This window comes from Geospiza fortis, unplaced genomic scaffold, assembly GCF_000277835.1.
Source record: "Geospiza fortis unplaced genomic scaffold, GeoFor_1.0 scaffold171, whole genome shotgun sequence".
Lineage (NCBI taxonomy): Eukaryota > Metazoa > Chordata > Aves > Passeriformes > Thraupidae > Geospiza > Geospiza fortis.
In genome coordinates, this window is record NW_005054313.1 from 3,673,527 (window position 1) to 3,686,536 (window position 13,010).

The following is a 13,010-nucleotide window of genomic DNA, read 5'->3' on the forward strand; positions in this document are numbered from 1 at the left end:
TGGCTTCCAGGTGGCATGGCTGGCCTCCTTCCAGTCCTCTGTGCCTGTGGGGTAAAGCTTACATGGAGGATGAAGAACTTTTATTCCAGCATATCCTAGTGTGGAAACCAAAGTCTTTGGCAATTACCCATAGTGTTAATATTCTGCACCTCTCTGAATATATTTGCCAATGGTTATGGTACTTTTCTTTTGTTATTACATGATCCTTTGAAATCTAGTTCTGGAGTGAAATGAATTCACAGATATTGGCACTGTTCCTCATATATGTGTTTCCTCTCTTTTGGTATGATGTGATTTGGTGTAGGTGTGACTTTGTGGAACAGGAGTAAAAAAGTAAATCATCTTCAGGGCTTTGTGGTCCTTGTAGTCCAAATTGTGTTATTGGACACCATATCTTTAGAAGGCATAGCATTAATTCAAATTCTGGTTTATCAGTTTTGGGGGGAGATTTCTAGGCCATTTTTTGCCATTTGATGGTAGTAGGTGATAAACAGAGAAGCAGAGGAAAAAGGCTACAATCAACAGTGTAGCAGCATTCTTGATGGACTGCCTGAAACAAGATTGTTTTGGAAATGTTGTAAAATCAGCCTGGAAGACTAAGATGAAGCAGGTTTCCTATGACCCAGCACCACTGTGCCAAGATGACATGTTGAACATCAGGAAGGCAAGACTGGATGTAATTCTCTTCCTTTCTTCCCCTCATTTATCTATTTATTCATTTTTGTCTGCTTAGCTCTTGGCTGTATCAGGCTGGCCTGACACACTGCCCCTGATGCTGCAGGACCAGTCACAGCTGGCCTGTGGTGGGTTTTGTGTATTTCACATCAGGGTTGTCACTTTGTGTCCCATTGCAGGAAGGTGCATCCTGAGGGGTCCTTTAAGGCTGATTGTTGCTATGACATAGTTGCTTGGCAGGTTAGAAACAGATTAATCCCATAGGCCTTACTCAGACACAAGAGATGTCATGGATAGTACTTTCTTTCTTTGTGTTCCAGATAATAATTTTCTTCTGTGGTTTTGGTGTGCAGCAGTTATCTCATCTTATGTGTGGTGGTGACTTTCTGGAGACTTTGTTATCTCAGTTTGTTAGTGTTTAAATGAACTTTTATTGACAGGGGTGTAACTGTGTTTAGAAACTGGAGGCATAAAGAGTTGGGGGAAGAACAGCACCTGCAGGAAGTGTGTCTTGTTGGAGCAGGGTGCAGTAATTTGCAGTTTGCTGTGCAGATTTCCTGAGAGAATTCCTCCGAGGAGACAGAAGAAACTCTGGCTTTGCATAGCTGCACTTTCCTCAGTCAAGAGCCTACTTAACTATTATGAAAGTAGACTTCTCCCCTGTTGTGAGCCAGCACAGGATACATTTTGTGTTCAGTGGTGGTTCCACAAGTTGTTCATCAGATTCTGTATCTCCTGGGTCAGTTTCCCTTGGGCACTGGATAAGTTCTGGTCTATGTGCAGCTTCACACCAGTATCAGAGCCTTTGGGGCTGTGCTGGGCTCGAGGATGCAGACTTGAAGTAAGTGTAGGGCTGCTCTCAGTTGATATGGGAGCAAAGGGAGGATCTCTGGGTCAGAGCTTGGCAGGAACAGTCCATCTGTCAGCTTATCATCTGTCAGCTCAGTTGTCCTTATCAAATAAGATTACAGCTTCTGTTTCCCTGTATGTTTATTTTCCTTTCCTGTGGTGTGTTGCTCAACATTGCTGCTCACTTAGGACAGTCTTTGTCATTCCTCTTCCATCCTGCAAGCTCGAATGTTTAGTGTATGAATTCAATACAGTTTTTGACAAGGGTCACTTTAAATATGTTGATGGACTGAGCAACCTGTGATTGTTAGAATAGTGTTACCGAAAATGAAGGACCCCAAATATTTAGCTGTATGGATCACTAGGAAGATTTCCTCTTGGTAGAAATGTGATAGACACTGGGTAATAGGAGGCCATCTCTACTTAAGTAAGATTTTAGGACCTCGAGATCTTTGAATGTGCACATATGAAAATAGTAAGAAATTAATAATTAACTTTTTTGTTTTGCAATGAGAATGAATCCCATCTCATTCTTCTTCTTCAGCTCCCGGCTGAACCCTAAAGATGAAGAGGATATAGAGGCCAGTCTGTCACTTTGGTCTTGCTCCCCAGACTCAGTAAATATTTTTGTAGAATGGAGCAATTGTGGCCTGGAGTGTTTCTGATTAACCATTGCACTGTGCTGGGAAATATATTTGTAGCTTTTCAATCTTACATTTCTCCTTTGGTTGTTTACTCATCCATTCTGACCTTCCCACCTAGTTTTATTTGTTTAATCTTCTTAAAAGGATTTCAGACCTACTGAACAGCCTCATTCATGCTAAGGCTGGTGTGCAGGTAGAGGCATGAGGACAATCATTTGGTCTTTTGTGACAGTTCAGTAAAGTTGGGCTCTTCTTTGGAAGGTACATTGGGATGTAAAATATAGCCTGTTAAATTAAAACCTCTGCCTTCTGGTTTTGCTTATAGATCTTGACTGAAGTATGAAGGAGGTCTAGCTTTTATCTGGAAAAATATTTTCAATGTTGACTTGCTGGAGAATCTGTTGTTTTCCTTTCTACTTCTCATTTTATGAAATGATTCATGACCATTATAGCCTCAGAAATACCAAATGAAAGCCACAGTTCTTTTGTCTACAGGCTTAATCATTTTCATCCTCTTTTTCAAGCTTCCCTCTCTCTCATATTTTGCTGGAGGACATCAGAATATCCAGTGATGTTCAGTTGAGGTTTCAAATTAAAATTTGTTTCCTTTCAGGAACGTTATTTTCCTGTTTCTTTTCTTCTTTGTTTTTCTCTTTAATATTCCATCTTTTTCTCTTCCCTGTGTACAGAGTAAATCACCAGTGTCTGCTAGGGACAATATGAACTAAAACAGAGTTTTCCTATTTCCTTATGGCAGATGTGCAGGTAATTAACCTTCTGAAAATGTGGAGTCACTGTCCCAGCAAGGGGAGAGACAAAGGGTAGAATATTGTGTAGTGAAGGGAGGAGAAATACTGATAACTTACCTAAAATAAATCTTCAGTAGCCTAAGGGAGAGCACTTAATACACAAATCAGTGATATTGCTTAACACCTAAGGGCATTCTCTGCCAGTATTGGTGCAAGTGTCAGCTATAGGAGAGTCCCTAAAGTATTGGGTGTCCTCTGTGGGGGGGGGGAAGATGGGTGGTACCAGCACAACCTGCAGCCTCCAGGGAAGCCTCAGCAAGGGGCTGGCTGGCCTTGGGTTTGTCTGGCCAGTGTGCCCCACACCAGCCCTTGTGCTGCTGCTCAGCTTGGGCATGGGCTGGTGGCAATCCTGAGCTCCCTGGATGCTTTCCCTTGGGAAACTGTTAGAGGTTTGCCCCCTCAGCAGCCATTAGTGGGTACATGATGAGTGTAGGGAGTAGACTTGGAGATGTGAAATTATCTCTCCCTGTTCCCCTCTTGGAAGTGACATCTGGACAGCTAAGCAATGCCTTAGCCCACAGTTACATCCATTTCCCATGGGATGTTTTTAGTGCTACCAGATAGAAAAGACTTCTTGTCCTTTGAATATAACTTTTTAGTTTTGTTTTTTTTTTTTTTTTTTTGGTGTGTGTTTTAAGAAAGTACCTGAGGGATCCTTCCTGTTTATCCCCTCACTTGTCCACTGGCAGATGGTTTCTTGTGGTGATGTCCTTGTACTTTATGTGTCTTACACAGCCCTGTAGATGGGTTTTGAACTGGACCCGTTGACATTCTCAAGTGGAACAATGAAGGAATACATGCCAGAAACGCGTCTGTCCCTGGCTATGAATGAGAACAATGCCTGGCTGTCAGGTTAGATGAGCGTGTCCCTGCAAAAGACAGGGTTGGATTTTCAGAGCAATTGCAGAAGAATTCTCTTAATGTCAATGCTGTTGTTGGATTGCTGTATTTAGCTGTCACAGTGTGATGGAGGTTAGGGTTAGAAAAGTGTTCAGTGTTGCTGCAGGAAACTTGCATGTCATTTTGAACTTTTGGCCAGAGCCAAAGATACCCGTAGAGCTGCTCAGCGTGTTATTTTTTTAGTTGAACTGAGCCAGCATTCTGGGACAGCAGTATCCTTACTGTCAGAGTGAGAAATAGTTATCATATTAGGCTCTCTGCATGGCACAGGCTTGCTTATTGCAGTGAAAAAATGAGTACATCAGATGCAATCCTTTCTATGTAAAAATACATATTTTGCTTAAAAGCGCATGCTTATTCTTTATAGTATAATAGAAGTTAAATTTTGTGTTTGTTCCAGAGTATAGCATAGTTTCATAGGATTTCCTTTTATATGATTGAAATAAATAGCTTCAGGAACCAGATCTTCCCTTCCCAGTTCTGCTTTGCTCACTGCTCCTTGGAGGAGGGGGTAGGTGCCAGCACAGCTAAAGGAGGTGCTTTAGATACTGACCTCTAATTTATGCATACTTGGCTTGTGTCATTTAAGTGAGGAGGGATCTTGGAAGGCCATGTGGTCCAACCCCCATTCAGAGCAGGGTGAATTTAAATCAGGGTGCTCATTGCTGTGTCCACTAAAATTTGGACTATATCTGGCGATGGAAGTTCTTGATTCTGTGAGAAAGCTGAGTAAAACTCCAGTGGAGTCAGCTGAGCTGCTCCAGTCTGTGCATTTAGTATTTATTCTGAGACACTGAGAAATTTAGGTAGGTACAAAAAGCTGGTTTACAGCAAAAAGTATAAATCTGATTTTGTGTCTCTTGAAACCTACTAGTAAAAGCTTTTCATCATCGCATTCTGGAGCCTTAACAAGCACATTTTTAAGACCAACCCTCCATTTTTTCAGGTGCAGTTTGTCATTCTTTTTAACTGCCCAGTGCAAGCATGGAAACATCACTCCAATTTTATGTGAACATGATCAGCAAATAGTTCTGGGTACAGTTTTAGGAGCTACCAGAGTTACCCACATAAGAAGGAAAATAGGCAAAGCTTTCTCTAAAAACAACCCCTGGCTGATGATATTGCTTTAAATGTTATTTTTCTGCCAGAAAACTGGGTCATATGCTAACCACTGCAGCCAAATAGTTAATAGAAGTTGTCCTCTTGCAAGGAAGAGTCCCTGTGTGTTTTCCTAGAGAGAGAAAAATCGAGTTGAGGGAGCTATGGGAAACCCTTCCCAGTATCCCTGCATCCCAGCTCTCTAACTGGTGGTCAGCTGTTTCTCATGCTCTCTCAGCTGTTCTCTGCCCACTCTGCCTGGTGTCTGTGTAATTTATTTGAGACCCGTGCTTTGGGTTTGATTCAGCACGGATTACGCCCGCGTTGGCCGGTGCATGGCAGTGCTGCTGACACAATTTCTGCCTGAAGCCTTGCTCACAGCAGTGCCAGAAACTGTTCCTCCCATGGGAGTTGCAGGTGGGCAATGCTTTCTTCCGGAGAGGGCTGTAATTTCCTCGAGGGGTCACAGGCAGGGCAGAGTGGGGATGTAGAGAATTAGCCCTCCCCCCTGGCAGGCTACAGCATGGGCTCCGACGAGGACAGTCCCAATGCCAGAGGTGTCCCTGCCATTCCTGGGCTGGGTGTTCACTGCTGCCGGCTTCACACAGGGCTTTTGAGAGTCTCCCTCACTCTCTGGCTGTCATGTACCCTCGCTGCCTGGTTATAGCTGATAAGAAGACTCTGCCAAGCTTAGCACAGTTTGCTTCTCATTATTTTACCTCTGTATGCCTACTCTGCCAATCCAGCCGCCGTGCCTGGGTACCGGCTGCAGGTTGGGGGAGCCAGGCAGCCTCACATCCCAGCTGAGCCAGGGCTCTGGAAGCACGGGAGGGACAGCCCCAGTCTGTCCTTCCCGTGGGTGACATCAGCATTGCCCTGTGGAGAGAGGAGACCTTTTATCTGAGAGGCTGTGCCAGCCAGAGGCAGTGATGTGTCTCAGGAGCCGATGCTGCAGCTCTGCCCGGCTCATTCTGCACATGCTGGGGAGGGACCCACACGGATTTACTTGGTAATGGCTATAGGGCCCCTGTGGCTGTTTCTGCAAAGAATATCTTCTAGTTTGGTGCATGCAGGTGCTGTCAATATCTATGCAAAACTGTCACTCTCAAGTGTTAGTTATCAGAATTTCCAGATGAACCTTTTTCTCTCTGCTGTTCCAAGATTTTTCGAGTTGATGTCTCATGTCTAATGTCTTTTGATAGTTCAACTCACTTTGCTACTGAATTTCTACTTGTGTATCATTAATCAAAGACATAATATCTTGTTTAATTTGGACATCTTTGATGAAACTCTGGGCATCAGCCATCCTGTCTCTCAGCACTATACCATTACAAAAATCATTTTATACTTTACAAGTTCATTAAGTGTCTCCAAAATAAAACATAAGACTTTTTTTTTTAAATTCCAATGGTAGCAGCTTTGTTCTGAGATTCTCTGTTCCTTATCTGGGCTTTGGAGCGAAAGGAAGGTGCTATAGGTAGTTTCAGGGCATACAGATATGTTCTTGCTTATTTTATCATTACAAATCAGATTTTATAACTGCATTCTGTTTCTAGTGCTGTTCAAGAAAACAGTTTTATAAGAATATAAAATGATTTTTTAGTATTTATAGCTTAAAATGTCAGCAGGAAAATATGCTCTATTCAACACACAGTGGGTAACTGTTCAAAGTAAGTGCCACAATAGAGCCTTTACAATTTGATTGATGGATTCCAGGATTTTACATGAGGTAAATGATTTATTATTGCCTTGAATACTTTATTTATGGGGATTTATTGCTATAGTGTCTGATCACCTCATAAATATCAATTAATTAACCTTCAAAATTAATTATTTTCAAAGTCATTTTACAAATATGCACGATTTAAGAACACTCCCTCTGTCTCAAAGAAGCAACATTCAGACTTTAATATAGGTTTCTTTTATAAGCTAGACAGCAGCTTTCTGACGAAAAAGTGTTCCACTGGAAAATGCACTTGTCAGGCTCAAACTGTTCCATGGAAGTACAGTTTGATGACTTTTCTTTTTTTTTCTTTCAAAGCTAAGCTCACTGCACTGGAATTGGAGGTTCCTGGTTGTATGGCTTAGCCTACCCTGTGGACAGCTTCAAGGCTCTCGGGGTCTCTGACTTCATAGTTGCTGGCACATCTAGGTTTTCCAGAGTCCCATTTGGAAAAAAACAGGTTTCTCTGTGACACAGAAATCTGCTTTTGACTCATAACGTGGACCAGATGGTCCCCAAAGCCACATACTTGCTGAGACTGAAATTTGGCAGACTACATAAACATCACTTAATGGTCAGCCTTCTATAGATCCTCACCAGCTGGAAGAGGAAATGGGTGGTTTATGCCATAGGCTGTAACAGGTAGCAACAAACCCATTCTATCTGTCTTAATAAGTTCCATTATTTCTTCTGACTGGAGAAGGTGAAAAGCAATCTCACTTGTCTGCTTGCCAGTCTTACTTGGCAGATGATTGTGGAGCAACATTTGGCATTGATGAACAGGGAACTCTAGGAAAGTTACATGGTTATAACCCTGCAGGGAAGTGGCTGACATTACTAAAACTGAATACATTGGAATTAAATGAATAAGACTTTGAGTCTGTAACACCAGTTGCAGGAAGGGAAAAGGACCCTGCAACAAGTCCAATTGTGTTGCTCACATTCACCTCTGTTACTACTTTGTAATTATCCAGCACCAGTGGAAGGTGATGGTAGTGCTTGCTTTGACTTAAGTAGTTTCTGGCCATGGTTGGAAAGAATAGGTATCACTGAAATTGGTATAGTCAGAATACTTGAAATTGCATTAGTACTGCATATCCCTAAATAAACAGAGTATATAACTTTTGTTAGTTGGAAAACGTGCATAAAGAAATGTTTGTATATATTGAGATTGTTTGTCTTAAGTGGCCTCACCATATGAAGTAACTATTGTTTACTTAAACATTGCAATACTAGCAATGAAGAACTTTCTGAAAGACCAAGGACAAAATAATAATAGAGAACCCTTCTTAAAACAGTAAACACTTCAATCTGTCTCTAATCTGTATACAATATTTTAATATAGCAGTTCCTAGGAAGTTTCTAGCTGGTTCTAGCTGCATTAATCTATTGAGTAATTGCTCACAATATTAGCAGAGTTTGTAAAATTTCCCTCTGCTAAGGTTACTAAGCGTAAAACAAAAGAAGGCACATGTTCCCATTTTTGAAAGTATTCTTACTAGCTTTATTTGCATGGATAGATGCATCAAATAAGATAGATTAAAAAAATCTATTGTCCCTCTATGTATGAGGGACATAGAATAATTTCAACTTTTCTATTTTTATCAATAAAATCATGATAGGAATAATGTCATGTCCTGTCAGCTTTCAACTGTCATAAACTCTAGTAATGAAGTTATTTGACAAGGTAAATGTGGATGAGAGGAATGGGTTGGAAAGAAAAATTCCTGTAGATACATCATTTAAGGAGGGCAGTATGCCCCTCATACTAATTTCATAGCACCCTATCACTACATACACCCACATCCTTGATTATTTTTGGTAGTAAGTAATTTTTCCTAATGAAGAATTAACATATTTTGACTCATTTATTTGGCATGTTCTTGTTGGCATGTTTCACTCACACATACATAGTTTTGTTCATGGGCAAAACAGGGAACAGTAATAGTGCTTTAGAGTAAAGAAAATACAGCAACAGGTATAATAAAAATTCCCACTCAAAGAACACTAGATTTAATTTGTAGTTATGAATGATGCTGGACGCTCATTTTTTATTTAAGTGTGAGTTTTGCTCAAAAAACCTGGATGGTTACTTCTTCAGATATGGAGTGTTGTGAGACAAAGTTTCAGCATTCTATTCCTGTTATTCAGACGTTACTGATTCGATTTTGTGCTTGTAATGTAATCTTTAATTTATAGAAGTGTATGTTACCTAAAAACCCCAACAACTACAGGCCAAAACCATACAACACTTCTAAATTTAATTATTGAAATGTATATTGCAGTGATTTACCTTTGCCATTTTATGTCTCTACTTCTAAAACATATTTCTGAGTAAAAATAAGAATTCATCCTTATCCTTTTTATTTTTTCCCAGACCAAATGTGTGTGGATCACGTTACAATGCCTACTGCTGCCCTGGATGGAAAACGTTACCTGGTGGAAACCAATGCATAGTCCGTAAGTTAATCTCGTTCTGTGCTATGACTGATGTTTATCTTCGTGCTTCTGTGTCTCAGGGTGGTTTTATTGTATACCAGAACTGAAATGTGTTTCTCTATGTTTTCAATAGCAGCTATGCATGATTGCTTTACCATTTAAGATATGTTAAGCTAATATACAAAGTTTCATGGGCTACAACACAGTGATGTGACACCAATATTTAACAAAAGATTAATGTCGTCCACATGTTCTGTTTAAGTCTCTAGTAGAGGGTTCCAAGGGGTGTGTGAACTCTTGGGAATGAGTGGAATATGTTAATCTATTTAGGTTAATGGAAGGAGGCAACAGCATCAGGCCAGCAAATGCATTTTCTCCACTTCTTTGGACCATATCCCTGAAATATATATGTAGGGATAGAAATATATGCATACATCATAGTGCTACATGCATATTCACGTGTAGTAGAACAGTGTACCAGAAATAATTCCTAAAGGCAATTTGCCCAAGGCTGATAAGACTCTCTCCAGAGATCCTGCAGCAGTGTGCTGTCAGATGGGAATGACTGCTCTTGTCTGTGTGTGGTGCAGAAATAAAGGAAGCATTATGTTGCTGCCTCAGTGCCATCCTTCCTCCAGGAAGGTCTGGTAAAATGGAAAACAGTTTCACTTTTCCAAGGAAATCACCCCATATCTAGTGTGGCCTGTGGCATGTTCCCAGACCTTTTCATAGCAGATGTTGAAGATCTAGGTCTTAGCTGCCCCCTATAAAGATGCAGATGAACAGGAGGATCTGTTTTGGGATCTGTTGTATGCGGTTTAATGAGTTTGTGGGTATTTATGTTATGGTACTGAGTTTTCTGTCAGGTGTTTTTTTATGTGTTTGAGGTTTTTGAGACATATTTTAAAGGCATTTATGTTTTCTTAATAGCAATCTGCAGACATTCCTGTGGGGATGGATTTTGCTCTAGACCAAACATGTGCACATGCCCAAATGGTCAGATAGCCCCCTCCTGTGGTTCAAAATCAAGTAAGTATTTCTTCTGTGTCTCTGATATTGCTCTTTTGAGTCTGTGAAGCTACTAAGGTATGTAAAATAGTTCAGTGGTCAGTATTTAAGACAAATAACCTCTCAGTCACCAGACATACTTTTACCACAGGAAGGGAAGTGTAGCTTTCTATGATGAAACTGAAGAATGACTCAGAGATGGGCTTTTGGAGACGCTTCTTTTTTTGCCAAATCAAACCCAAATCAGTCTTATTGGAAGCTATTTTCATTTGCCACTTTGTAACACTAATTCCCATCCTCCTTGTTTTCTGGAAAATACCTTATTTCTGTTCAATGGTAGGCATGAGCATGTATACAACAAAAGTTGTAATGATAGAGAGACAACTCTTGACAATTGGCTGATCTTGACATGCTTTGGAATTTCCTTCAGATTTCAAGGATTATATACCAGACACTATGTAGGCTGTATGCTAATACCTAGGCCTACAAGCTTTAGAGCATTTCCTTGCCAGGCTCAGTACATATCTTCTAATATCTAATACTGCTGACTTTCTTCAGGTGACACTTCTGCAGGTACTAGAGGTACGGAGTTGCTCAAGGTTTTAAGTGGAACAGCTTTTCATCAGAAAAACAAAGATTCTTTGAAAATGAAGCTTTTCAGAGAGATGAATTTTCCTAGAAATGCTTGTATTTCAAGTTTTCAAGGAAGGTTCCCCAGAGCCAGGGAAAAATAAGTAAAATTAAATTCATTCAATGAACAGAGAACTCAATGGCTAAACATGAGTTGAGTGTTTGATATTGAGTAGGATTCGTATCTGAGATGCCAACTGTAAAGTACTCTGTATTCTCATTTGAACGTCGTTCTTGTCTCTTAGAATGTAGAAGATTTAGTTTTTTTATGACATGTGAAGTTTCTGGAAAGAATTTTGGGGGACACTTGTTCCCACAAATGCCTATAACTATCTGAACAACATATTAACAGAAGTCAGTGGGGGATGCACTCAGCTGAGGTCTCTAATATTATGCAAAGTGGTTATCCTTTTAGTTCTGAATATCTTTTGAAACTCAGTGTGTGGTCTGCTTTGCTTCTGTATTTTTTACTTTGCCATTTTTTTGCTTTCCTGGTTGATAAGAGTTTTCCCACATAACTGACCATTTCAGTTTGTGGTCTTAGCATCCTTTTAATGCTTTTATGCCAGTGGAAAAACATAAACAACTGCAGAATGTAATGGAATGGCATGTACTAAAATGGTAAATATTGTTCTTTGCTCCTGTGATGTATGTTAGGGAGAGGACAGCATGAGGAAGATGGGGAGCTATGGAGTTCCCAGAGAGTACTGGAGGGAGGGAAGGGTGCAAAATGCTGCACAAATGTGTGTGGTGGTGTGCTCCTGCCTGGGTTTGCAGCTACTGTTTTACCAGGTGCTTATGCCTTAGTCCTGTAAGGCAGTAAAGGAAGGTATGACCTTCTCGCCATACCCTTCAGGGCACAGAAGGAGAGATACATCCCTGTACCTGTTACATGTTTTGGCACCTTTGGCAGGAACAAGTGGGCCTTACCTCATGTTTTTCTTTGGCCCCACTCTAGTCTTTTGTGAGTCAAGACTCAAAAGAAAAATAGGGTAAAGTTTTTGGTTCTTCTTGTAGCTCTTCTTCTGAAATACTCTACCATTGTTCTCCAAGTTTTAGCTTTCATTGGAGTTGTTCAATTTCTGCAGTAATGTAATATACATTTTGTGTATGTGGTTACATCCCCTTTATTTATTAAAGCATACCAATTCTAAAAGCAAAAGTGTCTGGTAAGTTGTAGAGAAAAGAGACTCCACTGCTTCTGTGCACTCATGGTTAATATTTTTATGATTTAGCACATCATTAGGACTTACAGAACATACTTTATGTAACTCATTTGTGCTGTTGGCACTGTAGACAAAAGCCATGAATATGTATTTAGACAATCGACCACAATGACTTAGATCTGCAATTAGAAAACAAAGTAAACATAAAAAGTACTGTTTGACACCAAATGGTTACTTTCAACTACCTTTGGTAACAGTTAATATTTTGTCAGAATATTCATTCTTTAAACCTTATTTTAATGATATGTTTTTAAAATAAGAAAAAATCTAATTAAATAATTAAAAATCAAATGTAAATTATATATGTTTGTCACATGCAAAATAAAAATAGCAAATATGAGTAAAAATTCCATGATTTCTCAGAATTAAGTGTATAGCTTCTTGTACATGAGATGTGTCTGAGATATCCTTTAGATATTTTAAGCTATGTGTGTCTTTAGTACTTAAACAATCAATAGTGGGCACAGATTTTCTAGCAGGTACATCCATAGATAGAAACTGAATTGGCAGTGACTCTTATACTCTGGTTTTCTGTCAAAATAAAATATTTAATGTGGATTGGAAAGCATGTGGATTCGAGAGTAAAACAAAGCCTCCAAGTTTGATTCTCATGCAGGTCAGTTTCTGGGGCTTTTCTGGTTAAGAGTCAGCTTTAGGAATCTGATTTGTGGTTGAAAAGATCAACTGGTGGTTTTCTCAGCAGGGATTTTAGTGACATCAGTAAACTTACTGACTGAGTAGTGGTTATTTCTGTGTAATTAGTGAATTTTTGGGTGTGCTTACAGCAGGCTTGGAGATAAGAGTGCCAAATGTGGAGGCCTCCCTGCTGCTGGCTGTGATGTGTGTGTGCTCTGACGCTGCAGGTGCAGCTGTGTGTGGTGTGCAGCGCTCCGTGCTGTGGGAGGTGTCCTGTGCTTCGTGCTCTGCCAGCTCTGCCGTGGCAGCGGCTTCACTGCCGCCCCCAGAGCTCCCGGCTGAGGCTGCTGTGTCCCCGTGTGTCACTGCTGCA

At 40.4% G+C, this 13,010-nt stretch overlaps 1 protein-coding gene across 1 annotated transcript in view; it reads left to right on the forward strand.

The window, feature by feature from the left end:
* Positions 1-7,724: 7,724 nt before the first annotated feature.
* FBN1 (fibrillin 1) overlaps positions 7,725-13,010 on the forward strand; it is a 130,364-nt gene continuing 125,078 nt past the window's right edge. The window contains 3 exon segments of the mRNA XM_031055899.1: positions 7,725-7,741; positions 9,076-9,158; positions 10,068-10,166. Of these exon segments, the coding sequence (XP_030911759.1) occupies positions 7,725-7,741; positions 9,076-9,158; positions 10,068-10,166 (199 nt within the window).